The sequence below is a fragment of the Oncorhynchus keta genome, chromosome 7, assembly GCF_023373465.1.
Source record: "Oncorhynchus keta strain PuntledgeMale-10-30-2019 chromosome 7, Oket_V2, whole genome shotgun sequence".
In the NCBI taxonomy this organism is placed as follows: Eukaryota; Metazoa; Chordata; class Actinopteri; order Salmoniformes; family Salmonidae; genus Oncorhynchus; species Oncorhynchus keta.
Window position 1 is genome coordinate 48,955,421 of NC_068427.1, and position 16,036 is coordinate 48,971,456.

General features: G+C 45.9%; 1 protein-coding gene across 11 annotated transcripts in view; it reads left to right on the forward strand.

Moving 5' to 3' along the window:
* Positions 1-16,036, forward strand: part of dip2a (disco-interacting protein 2 homolog A) — a 274,567-nt gene that overhangs the window by 34,207 nt on the left and 224,324 nt on the right. The window contains exons 1-3 of one of the 11 annotated variants that reach the window (XM_052523091.1): positions 9,672-9,723; positions 10,892-11,082; positions 11,661-11,722. The exons of 7 other annotated variants lie outside the window; for them this stretch is intronic. Coding sequence is in view for 2 of the 4 variants with exons in the window: in XM_052523086.1 (XP_052379046.1) it covers positions 9,681-9,723 (43 nt within the window). In the remaining 2 variants the exon portion in view is untranslated. Of the gene's footprint in view, positions 1-9,093; positions 9,724-10,891; positions 11,083-11,660; positions 11,723-16,036 lie in introns of those variants that run through there. 3 more of the 11 variants (XM_052523090.1, XM_052523086.1, XM_052523085.1) reach the window with 3 other exon arrangements.

The following is a 16,036-nucleotide window of genomic DNA, read 5'->3' on the forward strand; positions in this document are numbered from 1 at the left end:
GTCTCTGTATCAATGCTCTGTTTCACTCTGCTATGCTCAGTGTCTCTGTATCAATGCTCTGTTTCACTCTGCTATGCTCAGTGTCTGTGTCAATGCTCTGTTTCACTCACTGTCTGTGTCAATGCTCTGTTTCACCCTGCTATGCTCACTGTCTGTGTCAATGCTCTTTCACTCTGCTATGCTCAGTGTCTGTGTCAATGCTCTGTTTCACTCACTGTCTGTGTCAATGCTCTGTTTCACTCTGCTATACTCACTGTCTGTGTCAATGCTCAGTTTCACTCTGCTATACTCACTGTCTCTGTATCAATGCTCTGTTTCACTCTGCTATGCTCAGTGTCTGTGTCAATGCTCTGTTTCACTCTGCTATGCTCAGTGTCTCTGTATCAATGCTCTGTTTCACTCTGCTATGCTCAGTGTCTGTGTCAATGCTCTTTCACTCTGCTATGCTCACTGTCTGTGTCAATGCTCTCTTTCACTCTGCTATGCTCACTGTCTGTATCAATGCTCTGTTTCACTCTGCTATGCTCAGTGTCTGTGTCAATGCTCTGTTTCACTCTGCTATGCTCAGTGTCTCTGTATCAATGCTCTGTTTCACTCAGTGTCTGTGTCAATGCTCTGTTTCACTCTGCTATACTCACTGTCTGTGTCAATGCTCTCTTTCACTCTGCTATACTCACTGTCTGTATCAATGCTCGGTTTCACTCTGCTATGCTCAGTGTCTGTGTCAATGCTCTGTTTCACTCTGCTATGCTCACTGTCTGTCAATGCTCTGTTTCACTCTGCTATACTCACTGTCTCTGTATCAATGCTCTGTTTCACTCTGCTATACTCACTGTCTCTGTATCAATGCTCTGTTTCACTCTGCTATACTCACTGTCTCTGTATCAATGCTCTGTTTCACTCTGCTATACTCACTGTCTCCGTATCAATGCTCTGCTTCCCTATTTAGCACATTGTGATTGGTTGAGGCTGGGTTGCGTTGAGGTGGAGACCGACAGACTGCCTACCTGCCTTGGTCCAGTAGTAATATGAAGTGACAGGGTGTAATGGCTGGACCTTGAACCAGGTCTGTCTCTTTGAGGGGCAACTGCATGACTTGCCTGTGTTTGTTAATGCTTGTTTTGTAAAAGAGGATCTGGGTTAGGGTAATTAGGGATCCCTCCACCCAGCTTTATAATTGCATATTGATCTGGGCTGGTCAGTGCAGTGATCATGTTTTCCTTGTGGAACAGACATGGACAAGTCAGGCTTTTTTATGGCGGTTTTGGAGCAGTGACTTCTTCCTTGCGGAGCAGCCATTCCGGTTATGTCGCTAAATCACATTTTATTTGTCACATGCATTGAAGGGGTAGACCTTATTGTGAAATGCTTACTTACAAGCCCTTAACCAACAATGCAATTCAAGGAATATATTTAAGAAAATATTTACTAAATAAACTAAAGTAAAAAATACAATAATAATAATAATCAAAAGTAACAAGAAAATGACATTACAATAATGAGGCTATATACAGAGTCAAGGTGGAGGCTATATACAGGGTATTACGGTACAGAGTCAATGTGGAGGCTATATACATGGTATTACGGTACAGAGTCAGTGTGGAGGCTATATACAGGGTGTTACGGTACAGAGTCAATGTGGAGACTATATACAGGGTATTACGGTACAGAGTCAATGTGGAGACTATATACAGGGAGTACCGGTACAGAGTCAATGTGGAGGCTATATACAGGGTATTACGGTACAGAGTCAATGTGGAGACTATATACAGGGTATTACGGTACAGAGTCAATGTGGAGGCTATATACAGGGTATTACGGTACAGAGTCAATGTGGAGACTATATACAGGGTATTACGGTACAGAGTCAATGTGGAGGCTATATACAGGGTATTACGGTACAGAGTCAATGTGGAGGCTATATACAGGGTATTACGGTACAGAGTCAACGTGGAGACTATATACATGGTATTACGGTACAGAGTCAATGTGGAGGCTATATACATGGTATTACGGTACAGAGTCAATGTGGAGGCTATATACAGGGAGTACCGGTACAGAGTCAATGTGGAGGCTATATACAGGGAGTACCGGTACAGAGTCAAGGTGGAGGCTATATACAGGGTATTACGGTACAGAGTCAATGTGGAGGCTATATACAGGGGGTACCGGTACAGAGTCAATGTGGAGGCTATATACAGGGTATTACGGTACAGAGTCAATGTGGAGGCTATATACAGGGGGTACCGGTACAGAGTCAATGTGGAGGCTATATACAGGGGGTACCGGTACAGAGTCAATGTGGAGGCTATATACATGGTATTACGGTACAGAGTCAATGTGGAGGCTATATACAGGGTATTACGGTACAGAGTCAATGTGGAGGCTATATACAGGGGTACCGGTACAGAGTCAATGTGGAGGCTATATACATGGTATTACGGTACAGAGTCAATGTGGAGGCTATATACAGGGTATTACGGTACAGAGTCAATGTGGAGGCTATATACATGGTATTACGGTACAGAGTCAATGTGGAGGCTATATACAGGGTATTACGGTACAGAGTCAATGTGGAGGCTATATACAGGGTATTACGGTACAGAGTCAATGTGGAGGCTATATACAGGGTATTACGGTACAGAGTCAATGTGGAGGCTATATACAGGGTATTACGGTACAGAGTCAATGTGGAGGCTATATACAGGGTATTACGGTACAGAGTCAATGTGGAGGCTATATACAGGGTATTACGGTACAGAGTCAATGTGGAGGCTATATACAGGGTATTACGGTACAGAGTCAATGTGGAGGCTATATACAGGGTATTACGGTACAGAGTCAATGTGGAGGCTATATACAGGGTATTACGGTACAGAGTCAATGTGGAGACTATATACAGGGTATTACGGTACAGAGTCAATGTGGAGACTATATACAGGGAGTACCGGTACAGAGTCAGTGTGGAGACTATATACAGGGAGTACCGGTACAGAGTCAATGTGGAGACTATATACAGGGAGTACCGGTACAGAGTCAATGTGGAGGCTATATACAGGGAGTACCGGTACAGAGTCAGTGTGGAGGCTATATACAGGGAGTACCGGTACAGAGTCAGTGTGGAGGCTATATACAGGGAGTACCGGTACAGAGTCAGTGTGGAGACTATATACAGGGAGTACCGGTACAGAGTCAGTGTGGAGACTATATACAGGGAGTACCGGTACAGAGTCAGTGTGGAGACTATATACAGGGAGTACCGGTACAGAGCCAGTGTGGAGACTATATACAGGGGGGTACCGGTACAGAGTCAATGTGGAGGCTATATACAGGGAGTACCGGTACAGAGTCAATGTGGAGGCTATATACAGGGAGTACCGGTACAGAGTCAGTGTGGAGACTATATACAGGGAGTACCGGTACAGAGTCAGTGTGGAGACTATATACAGGGAGTACCGGTACAGAGTCAGTGTGGAGACTATATACAGGGAGTACCGGTACAGAGCCAGTGTGGAGACTATATACAGGGGGGTACCGGTACAGAGTCAATGTGGAGGCTATATACAGGGAGTACCGGTACAGAGTCAGTGTGGAGACTATATACAGGGAGTACCTGTACAGAGTCAGTGTGGAGACTATATACAGGGAGTACCGGTACAGAGTCAGTGTGGAGACTATATACAGGGAGTACCGGTACAGAGTCAGTGTGGAGGCTATATACAGGGGGTACCGGTACAGAGTCAATGTGGAGGCTATATACAGGGAGTACCGGTACAGAGTCAATATGGAGGCTATATACAGGGAGTACCGGTACAGAGTCAATATGGAGGCTATATACAGGGGGTACCGGTACAGAGTCAATGAGGAGTCAATGAGGAGGCTATATACAGGGGGTACCGGTACAGAGTCAATGTGGAGACTATATACAGGGGTGTACCGGTACAGAGTCAATGAGGAGTCAATGTGGAGACTATATACAGGGGGTACCGGTACAGAGTCAATGTGGAGGCTATATACAGGGGGTACCGGTACAGAGTCAATGTGGAGACTATATACAGGGGGTACCGGTACAGAGTCAATATGGAGGCTATATACAGGGAGTACCGGTACAGAGTCAATGTGGAGACTATATACAGGGGGTACCGGTACAGAGTCAATATGGAGACTATATACATGGAGTACCGGTACAGAGTCAATATGGAGGCTATATACAGGGGGTACCGGTACAGAGTCAATATGGAGACTATATACATGGAGTACCGGTACAGAGTCAATGTGGAGGCTATATACAGGGAGTACCGGTACAGAGTCAATGAGGAGTCAATGAGGAGGCTATATACAGGGGGTACCGGTACAGAGTCAATGTGGAGACTATATACAGGGGGTACCGGTACAGAGTCAATATGGAGACTATATACATGAAGTACCGGTACAGAGTCAATATGGAGGCTATATACAGGGGGTACCGGTACAGAGTCAATATGGAGACTATATACATGGAGTACCGGTACAGAGTCAATGTGGAGGCTATATACAGGGAGTACCGGTACAGAGTCAATGAGGAGTCAATGAGGAGGCTATATACAGGGGGTACCGGTACAGAGTCAATGTGGAGACTATATACAGGGGGTACCGGTACAGAGTCAATGTGGAGGCTATATACAGGGAGTACCGGTACAGAGTCAATGTGGAGGCTATATACAGGGAGTACCGGTACAGAGTCAGTGTGGAGACTATATACAGGGAGTACCGGTACAGAGTCAGTGTGGAGACTATATACAGGGAGTACCGGTACAGAGTCAGTGTGGAGACTATATACAGGGAGTACCGGTACAGAGTCAGTGTGGAGACTATATACAGGGAGTACCGGTACAGAGTCAGTGTGGAGACTATATACAGGGAGTACCGGTACAGAGTCAGTGTGGAGACTATATACAGGGAGTACCGGTACAGAGTCAATGTGGAGGCTATATACAGGGGGTACCGGTACAGAGTCAATATGGAGGCTATATACAGGGAGTACCGGTACAGAGTCAATGTGGAGACTATATACAGGGGGTACCGGTACAGAGTCAATATGGAGACTATATACATGGAGTACCGGTACAGAGTCAATATGGAGGCTATATACAGGGGTACCGGTACAGAGTCAATATGGAGACTATATACATGGAGTACCGGTACAGAGTCAATGTGGAGGCTATATACAGGGACTACCGGTACAGAGTCAATGAGGAGTCAATGAGGAGGCTATATACAGGGGGTACCGGTACAGAGTCAATGTGGAGACTATATACAGGGGGTACCAATATTTGAGGCTATATACAGGGTTTGGTACAGAGTCAATGTGGAGACTATATACAGGGGGTACCGGTACAGAGTCAATGTGGAGACTATATACAGGGGTACCGGTACAGAGTCAATGAGGAGTGGAGGCTATATACAGGGGTACCGGTACAGAGTCAATGTGGAGACTATATACAGGGGGGGGGTACCGGTACAGAGTCAATATGGAGGCTATATACAGGGAGTACCGGTACAGAGTCAATGTGGAGACTATATACAGGGGGTACGGTACAGAGTCAATATGGAGGCTATATACAGGGGGTACCGGTACAGAGTCAATATGGAGACTATATACATGGAGTACCGGTACAGAGTCAATGTGGAGGCTATATACAGGGAGTACCGGTACAGAGTCAATGAGGAGTCAATGAGGAGGCTATATACAGGGGTACCGGTACAGAGTCAATGTGGAGACTATATACAGGGGGGTACCGGTACAGAGTCAATGTGGAGGCTATATACAGGGGGTACCGGTACAGAGTCAATGTGGAGGCTATATACAGGGGGTACCGGTACAGAGTCAATGTGGAGGCTATATACAGGGAGTACCGGTACAGAGTCAATATGGAGACTATATACAGGGTATTACGGTACAGAGTCAATGTGTATACATGGAGTACCGGTACAGAGTTTTGTGTTGAGGATTAGCGTGGCGGACGGGATAAAGCACGCACTCCTGAGGGGCCCCAGTGTTGAGGATTAGCGTGGCGGATGTGTTACCTACCCTCACCACCTGGGGGCGGCCCATCAAGAAGTCCAGCATCCATTTGCAGAGGGAGGTGTTTAGTCCCAGGCTTAGTGATGAGCTTTGAGTTCACTATGGTGTTGAACACTGAGCTGTACTCAATGAATAGCATTCTCAAGATTTAGATAGGTGTTCCTTTTGTCCAGGTGGGCAAGGGCAGTATGGAGTGCGATTGAGATTGGGTTATCTGTGGATCTGTTGGGGCGGTATGCAAATTGGAGTGTGTCTAGAATTTCTGGCATGATGGTGTTGATGTGATCCATGACCAGCCTTTCAAAGCACTTCATGGCTACCTCATGATGCCATCTATTTGTGAAGTGCACCAGTCCCTCCTGCAGCAAAGCACCCCCACAACATGATGCTGCCACCCCAGTGCTTCACGGTTCGGATGGCCTTCTTCAACTTGCAAGCTCAAAGTCCTCCAAACATAACGATGGTCAATATGGCCAAACAGTTCTGTTATTGTTTCATCAGACCAGAGGACATTTCTCAAAAAAATATGATCTTTATCCCCATGTATCAAACGTTGTCTGGCTTTTTTATGCCAGTTTTGTAGCAGTGATTTCTTCCTTGCTCAGCGGCCTTTCAGGTTATGGTGATATAGGACTCATTTTTACTGTGGATATAGATACTTTTGTACCGGTTCCTCCAGCATCTTCACAAGGTCCTTTGCTGTTGTTCTGGGATTGATTTTCACTTTTCACACCAAAGTACTTTCATCTCTAGGAGACAGAACACGTCTCCTTCCTGAGCGGTATGATGGCTGTGTGGTCCCATGGTGTTTATACTTGCATATTATTGTTTGTACAGATGAACATGGTACATTCAGGCATTTAGAAATTGCTCCTATGGATGAACCAGACTTATGGAGTTCTCGTTTTGATTTTCACATGATGTCAAGCAAAGAGGCACTGACTTTTAAGGTAGGCCTTGAAATGTATCCACAGGTCCACCTCCAATTGACTCAAATGATGTCAATTATCCTATCAGAAGCTTCTAAAGCTATTTAAAGGCACAGTCAACTTAGCGTATGTAAACTTCTGACCCACTGGAATTGTAATACTGTGAATTATAAGTGTAATAATCTGTCTGTAAACAATTGTTGGAAAAATGACTTGTATCATGCACAAAGTAGATGTCCTAACCGACTTGCCAAAACTAAAGTTTGTTAACAAGAAATTTGTGGAGTGGTTGAAAAATGAGGTTTAATGACTTCAACTGTATGTTTTTCTATTGTGTTATTGACTGTACATTTACATTTACATTTAAGTCATTTAGCAGACGCTCTTATCCAGAGCGACTTACAAATTGGTGCATTCACCTTATGACATCCAGTGGAACAGCCACTTTACAATAGTGCATCTAAATCTTTTAGGGGGGGGGGGGTGAGAAGGATTACTTACCCTATCCTAGGTATTCCTTGAAGAGGTGGGGTTTCAGGTGTCTCCGGAAGGTGGTGATTGACTCCGCTGTCCTGGCGTCGTGAGGGAGTTTGTTCCACCATTGGGGGGCCAGAGCAGCGGACAGTTTTGACTGGGCTGAGCGGGAACTGTACTTCCTCAGTGGTAGGGAGGCGAGCAGGCCAGAGGTGGATGAACGCAGTGCCCTTGTTTGGGTGTAGGGCCTGATCAGAGCCTGGAGGTATTGAGGTGCCGTTCCCCTCACAGCTCCGTAGGCGAGCACCATGGTCTTGTAGCGGATGCGAGCTTCAACTGGAAGCCAGTGGAGAGAGCGGAGGAGCGGGGTGACGTGAGAGAACTTGGGAAGGTTGAACACCAGACGGGCTGCGGCGTTCTGGATGAGCTGTAGGGGTTTAATGGCACAGGCAGGGAGCCCAGCCAACAGCGAGTTGCAGTAATCCAGACGGGAGATGACAAGTGCCTGGATTAGGACCTGCGCCGCTTCCTGTGTGAGGCAGGGTCGTACTCTGCGGATGTTGTAGAGCATGAACCTACAGGAACGGGCCACCGCCTTGATGTTAGTTGAGAACAACAGGGTGTTGTCCAGGATCACGCCAAGCGCTCTTAGCGCTCTGGGAGGAGGACACAATGGAGTTGTCAACCGTGATGGCGAGATCATGGAACGGGCAGTCCTTCCCCGGGAGGAAGAGCAGCTCCGTCTTGCCGAGGTTCAGCTTGAGGTGGTGATCCGTCATCCACACTGATATGTCTGCCAGACATGCAGAGATGCGATTCGCCACCTGGTCATCAGAAGGGGGAAAGGAGAAGATTAATTGTGTGTCGTCTGCATAGCAATGATAGGAGAGACCATGTGAGGTTATGACAGAGCCAAGTGACTTGGTGTATAGCGAGAATAGGAGAGGGCCTAGAACAGAGCCCTGGGGGACACCAGTGGTGAGAGCGCGTGGTGAGGAGACAGATTCTCGCCACGCCACCTGGTAGGAGCGACCTGTCAGGTAGGACGCAATCCAAGCGTGGGCCGCGCCGGAGATTTTTTATTTTTATTTATTTATTTCACCTTTATTTAACCAGGTAGGCTAGTTGAGAACAAGTTCTCATTTGCAACTGCGACCTGGCCAAGATAAAGCATAGCAGTGTGAACAGACAACACAGAGTTACACATGGAGTAAACAATTAGCAAGTCAATAACACAGTAGCAAAAAATGGGCAGTCTATATACAATGTGTGCAAAAGGCATGAGGAGGTAGGCGAATAATACAATTTTGCAGATTAACACTGGAGTGATAAATGATCAGATGGGCATGTACAGGTAGAGATATTGGTGTGCAAAAGAGCAGAAAAGTAAATAAATAAAAACAGTATAAAAACAGTATGGGAATGAGGTAGGTGAAAAAGGGTGCGCTATTTACCTATAGACTATGTACAGCTGCAGCGATCGGTTAGCTGCTCGGATAGCTGATGTTTGAAGTTGGTGAGGGAGATAAAAGTCTCCAACTTCAGCGATTTTTGCAATTCGTTCCAGTCACAGGCAGCAGAGTACTGGAACGAAAGGCGGCCAAATCAGGTGTTGGCTTTAGGGATGATCAGTGAGATACACCTGCTGGAGCGCGTGCTACGGATGGGTGTTGCCATCGTGACCAGTGAACTGAGATAAGGCGGAGCTTTACCTAGCATGGACTTGTAAATGACCTGGAGCCAGTGGGTCTGGCGACGAATATGTAGTGAGGGCCAGCCGACTAGAGCATACAAGTCGCAGTGGTGGGTGGTATAAGGTGCTTTAGTGACAAAACGGATGGCACTGTGATAGACTGCATCCAGTTTGCTGAGTAGAGTGTTGGAAGCCATTTTGTAGATGACATCGCCGAAGTCGAGGATCGGTAGGATAGATGCCCAACTCGGAGAGGGTGGAGAGGAGGATCTGATGGTTCACAGTATCGAAGGCAGCCGATTTGTACATTTGTTTATGTGTAACTCTGTGTTGTTGTTTGTGTCACACTGCTTTGCTTTATCTTGGCCAGGTCGCAGTTGTAAATGAGAACTTGTTCTCAACTGGCCTACCTGGTAAAATAAAGGTGAAATAAAAAAAAACATTTAAACGTTGGCCCTGTATAGACTCTACTGAGGTTAGGCTTAACATGGTAGTATTTTCTTTCGTGTAGGAGAGGAACATGCAGCCTTCCAACAGGGGGAAGGCCAGCATTGGGGTCCAAGGTAATAAGGTCTTTTCTTTGTATCTTATTACTCTGACCTTTCAACACACTGGCCATGTGACCTTACTTCCATTCATTTCACACGGACCATGTGTTAACTTCACTAGACCTCGTCAACAGCCAGTTGAGTGCCAAATTCAAAACAAATCTCATAATTAAAATTCCTCAAACATACAAGTATTTTACACAATTTTAAAGATACACTTGTTGTAAATCCAGCCTCTGTGTCCGATTTCAAAAAGGCTTTACGACGAAAGTACACCAAACTATTGTTAGGTCAGAGCCAAGTCACAGAAAACCACCGCCCTTTTTCCAGCCAAAGAGAGGAGTCACAAAAAACAGAAATAGAGAGAAAATTAATCACTAACCTTTGATCTTCATCAGATGACACTCATAGGACTTCATGTTACACAGTACATGTATATTTTCTTTTGTTCGGTAAAGTTCATATTTATAACCAAAAATCGGAGTATACATTGGCGCCTTATGTTCTGTAGTTCCAAAACATTCGGTGATTTTGCAGAGAGCCATATCAATTTACAGAAATTCTCATAATAAACATAATAAACATTGATAATGCATGGATTTCTAGATCCATCTCTCTGGGTTAGGAGTTTAACACAGTCCTCTAGTTAGTAAAATAACAGTGTCTGTTCTCTCTTGGTTAGGAGTTTAACACAGTCCTCTAGTTAGTAAAATAACAGTGTCTGTTCTCTCTTGGTTAGGAGTTTAACACAGTCCTCTAGTTAGTAAAATAACAGTGTCTGTTCTCTCTGGGTTAGGAGTTTAACAGAGAATCCTCCAATTAGAACGGAGCATTCTCAGTGAAAAGGCTATTTCAAGATTTAGTTTGTTTTATAATGCAGAGACATAAAAATGGTATCCATGAGGTCATCTGACTCTGGGGAAGTAGATAAAGGACTTCCTTGCCAAAATCCCAAACTATCCTTTTTAAATTCAGCTATTTTTAAAACTTCTGCTCAAAGTTCCGCTGCTCCACCCTCCCATTTCCCAAAACAGAACTGGTACATGTCATCCTCAGGCCACATGGTCCATTACGGTCACAATGAATCAAGTGGTTCTTTAATGCTTGTTGTTTAAACACTATTGTTGTTTTTCTGCAGTATGTTGATGTTAAACAAATACTAGGGCTGACCTTTTCCTACAAGGTTGATCAACATTACCTTTCCGGGAGTGTGTTTCCTGTCTGTGTGTGATATGGAGCCTCGTATCAGTGACTCCCCGGGGATCCTATAGGAAGGACACGTGTAACATCCCTCTGAGGCAGTGGTATAAATGTACTGGACTTCCATTAGCCTTACAGCTGCGTTATGCCACATTTTGGGCGGCCTGACCAAATGTACGTAGGAATTTGTTTTCTAGATCTGTCATTCTCATTGAAAGCCAGTCTAAGTAGCGGTAGATCTGTTCTATGTGTTACAGATTTATCATTGAAAGCCAGTCTAAGTAGTGGAGGATCTCTTCTATGTGCACTATTTCTATGCTTCCCATAGTTTTGTTTTGGCTTCTTTTACTTTCTGTTTTGTACAACAGCTGAAAATACAATATTTTTGGTTATGTAAAATATATTTCACAGCAGTTTAGATGGTACAATGATTCTCTACACTATACTTGTTGTTTAGTCACTTCAACTGAAATTCAGAAAAATATTATTTTAGCAACCAGGAAATGGTGGGGTGATTTCTGCATAGTGCACCTTCAAGATAATTCTGTCACAATACATGACAGTATTAGGCTATTAGATTATAGTTTGACAGCATCCGTATCTTCCATGAAGAAGCATCACTCGACGATCCAGATCCACTTTGAACAGAGGAAAATAATGTTTTGGACAAGGCCTCGTATAACAGCTTCACCCATTCTGTTGTTCCCTCTTGTGTTTCATCTGCTCTCGGTTCCCTGCCAACATGGCTGTAGGATGAAATCCGACTAGAGCTTTAAGCTGACTGACATGAACTAACAAGTCACAGTAAGTATTGGTGAGTGGTGGTTTTTTATTTTATTTTTAAGTTCACCTTTATTTAACCAGGTAGGCAAGTTGAGAACACTTTATTTAACCAGGTAGGCTAGTTGAGAACACCTTTATTTAACCAGGTAGGCTAGTTGAGAACACCTTTATTTAACCAGGTAGGCTAGTTGAGAACACCTTTATTTAACCAGGTAGGCTAGTTGAGAACACCTTTATTTAACCAGGTAGGCCAGTTGAGAACACCTTTATTTAACCAGGTAGGCCAGTTGAGAACACCTTTATTTAACCAGGTAGGCTAGTTGAGAACAAGTTCTCATTTACAATTGCGACCTGGCCAAGATAAAGCAAAGCAGTTCGACAGATACAACGACAGAGTTACACATGGAGTAAAACAAACATAGTCAATAATACAGTATAAACAAGTCTATATACAATGTGAGCAAATGAGGTGAGAAGGGAAGTAAAGGCAAAAAAGGCCATGGTGGCAAAGTAAATACAATATAGCAAGTAAAACACTGGAATGGTAGTTTTGCAATGGAAGAGAGTGCAAAGTAGAAATAAAAATAATGGGGTGCAAAGGAGCAAAATAAATAAATAAATTAAATACAGTTGGGAAAGAGGTAGTTGTTTGGGCTAAATTATAGGTGGGCTATGTACAGGTGCAGTAATATGTGAGCTGCTCTGACAGTCGGTGCTTAAAGCTAGTGAGGGAGATAAGTGTTCCCAGTTTCAGAGATTTTTGTAGTTCGTTCCAGTCATTGGAAGCAGAGAACTGGAAGGAGAGGCGGCCAAAGAAATAATTGGTTTTGGGGGTGACTAGAGAGATATACCTGCTGGAGCGTGTGCTACAGGTGGGGGATGCTCTGGCGACCAGCGAGCTGAGATAAGGGGGGACTTTACCTAGCAGGGTCTTGTAGATGACATGTAGCCAGTGGGTTTGGCGACGAGTATGAAGCGAGGGCCAGCCAACGAGAGCGTACAGGTCGCAATGGTGGGTAGTATATGGGGCTTTGGTGACAAAACGGATTGCACTGTGATAGACTGCATCCAATTTGTTGAGTAGGGTATTGGAGGCTATTTTGTAAATGACATGTGGTAGTGTGGTAGTCTAGTATTTACTATGTAGCCATCAATGGATATTCTTGAGACAATACTTTTGTTTCTGCATTGGGCTACAATGATGACATAATGCTTATGTCTTTTTTCTATGCTTGTGTTGTAGAGTAGACTGGATCATGTTAACCCTGCTGGGCGTCAGTGTGCTTGTGTTGTAGAGTAGACTGGATCATGTTTACCCTGCTGGGTGTGCTTGTGTTGTAGAGTAGACTGGATCATGTTAACCCTGCTGGGTGTGCTTGTGTTGTAGAATAGACTGGATCATGTTAACCCTGCTGGGCGTCAGTGTGCTTGTGTTGTAGAGTAGACTGGATCATGTTTACCCTGCTGGGTGTGCTTGTGTTGTAGAGTAGACTGGATCATGTTTACCCTGCTGGGCGTGCTTGTTGTCAGAGTAGACTGGATCATGTTAACCCTGCTGGGCGTCAGCGTGCTTGTGTTGTAGAGTAGACTGGATCATGTTTACCCTGCTGGGTGTGCTTGTGTTGTAGAGTAGACTGGATCATGTTAACCCTGCTGGGTGTGCTTGTGTTGTAGAATAGACTGGATCATGTTAACCCTGCTGGGCGTCAGTGTGCTTGTGTTGTAGAGTAGACTGGATCATGTTTACCCTGCTGGGTGTGCTTGTGTTGTAGAGTACACTGGATCATGTTAACCCTGCTGGGTGTGCTTGTGTTGTAGAATAGACTGGATCATGTTAACCCTGCTGGGCGTCAGTGTGCTTGTGTTGTAGAGTAGACTGGATCATGTTTACCCTGCTGGGTGTGCTTGTGTTGTAGAGTAGACTGGATCATGTCGGCCCTGCTGGGCATCAGGGTGCTTGTGTTGTAGAGTAGACTGGATCATGTCGGCCCTGCTGGGCGTCAGGGTGCTTGTGTTGTAGAGTAGACTGGATCATGTTAACCCTGCTGGGGTCAGCGTGCTTGTGTTCTAGAGTAGACTGTATCATGTTAACCCTGCTGGGTGTGCTTGTGTTGTAGAATAGACTGGATCATGTTAACCCTGCTGGGCGTCAGTGTGCTTGTGTTGTAGAGTAGACTGGATCATGTTTACCCTGCTGGGTGTGCTTGTGTTGTAGAGTAGACTGGATCATGTTAACCCTGCTGGGTGTGCTTGTGTTGTAGAATAGACTGGATCATGTTAACCCTGCTGGGCGTCAGTGTGCTTGTGTTGTAGAGTAGACTGGATCATGTTAACCCTGCTGGGCGTCAGTGTGCTTGTGTTGTAGAGTAGACTGGATCATGTTTACCCTGCTGGGCGTGCTTGTTGTCAGAGTAGACTGGATCATGTTAACCCTGCTGGGCGTCAGTGTGCTTGTGTTGTAGAGTAGACTGGATCATGTTAACCCTGCTGGGCGTCAGTGTGCTTGTGTTGTAGAGTAGACTGGATCATGTTTACCCTGCTGGGCGTGCTTGTTGTCAGAGTAGACTGGATCATGTTAACCCTGCTGGGCGTCAGCGTGCTTGTGTTGTAGAGTAGACTGGATCATGTTTCCCCTGCTGGGTGTGCTTGTGTTGTAGACTGGATCATGTCGGCCCTGCTGCAGTGTGCTTGTGTTGTAGAGTAGACTGGATCATGTTTACCCTGCTGGGTGTGCTTGTGTTGTAGAGTAGACTGGATCATGTTAACCCTGCTGGGTGTGCTTGTGTTGTAGAATAGACTGGATCATGTTAACCCTGCTGGGCGTCAGTGTGCTTGTGTTGTAGAGTAGACTGGATCATGTTTACCCCTGCTGGGCGTGCTTGTTGTCAGAGTAGACTGGATCATGTTAACCCTGCTGGGCGTCAGCGTGCTTGTGTTGTAGAGTAGACTGGATCATGTTTACCCTGCTGGGTGTGCTTGTGTTGTAGACTGGATCATGTCGTCCCTGCTGGGCTTGCTTGTGTTGTAGAGTAGACTGGATCATGTTAACCCTGCTGGGCGTCAGTGTGCTTGTGTTGTAGAGTAGACTGGATCATGTTAACCCTGCTGGGCGTCAGTGTGCTTGTGTTGTAGAGTAGACTGGATCATGTTTACCCTGCTGGGCGTCAGCGTGCTTGTGTTGTAGAGTAGACTGGATCATGTTAATCCTGCTGGGTGTGCTTGTGTTGTAGAGTAGACTGGATCATGTTAGTCCTGCTGGGCGTCAGGGTGCTTGTGTTGTAGAGTAGACTGGATCATGTTAGTCCTGCTGGGCGTGCTTATGTTGTAGAGTAGACTGGATCATGTTAGTCCTGCTGGGTGTGCTTGTGTTGTAGAGTAGACTGGATCATGTTAGTCCTGCTGGACGTGCTTGTGTTGTAGAGTAGACTGGATCATGTCGGCCCTGCTGGGTGTGCTTGTGTTGTAGAGTAGACTGGATCATGTCGGCCCTGCTGGGCGTCAGGGTGCTTGTGTTGTAGAGTAGACTGGATCATGTCGGTCCTGCTGGGCGTCAGGGTGTTTGTGTTGTAGAGTAGACTGGATCATGTCGGCCCTGCTGGGCGTCAGGGTGCTTGTGTTGTAGAGTAGACTGGATCATGTCGGCCCTGCTGGGCGTCAGGGTGTTTGTGTTGTAGAGTAGACTGGATCATGTCGGCCCTGCTGGGCGTCAGGGTGCTTGTGTTGTAGAGTAGACTGGATCATGTCGGTCCTGCTGGGCGTCAGGGTGTTTGTGTTGTAGAGTAGACTGGATCATGTCGGCCCTGCTGGCGTCAGGGTGCTTGTGTTGTAGAGTAGACTGGATCATGTCGGCCCTGCTGGGCGTCAGGGTGTTTGTGTTGTAGAGTAGACTGGATCATGTCGGTCCTGCTGGGCGTCAGGGTGTTTGTGTTGTAGAGTAGACTGGATCATGTCGGCCCTGCTGGGCGTCAGGGTGCTTGTGTTGTAGAGTAGACTGGATCATGTCGGCCCTGCTGGGCGTCAGGGTGTTTGTGTTGTAGAGTAGACTGGATCATGTCGGCCCTGCTGGGCGTCAGGGTGCTTGTGTTGTAGAGTAGACTGGATCATGTCGGCCCTGCTGGGCGTCAGGGTGCTTGTGTTGTAGAGTAGACTGGATCATGTCGGCCCTGCTGGGTGTCAGTGTGCTTGTGTTGTAGAGTAGACTGGATCATGTTAGTCCTGCTGGGTGTGCTTGTGTTGTAGAGTAGACTGGATCATGTTAGTCCTGCTGGGTGTGCTTGTGTTGTAGAGTAGACTGAATCATGTCGGCCCTGCTGGGCGTCAGGGTGCTTGTGTGTTGTAGAGTAGA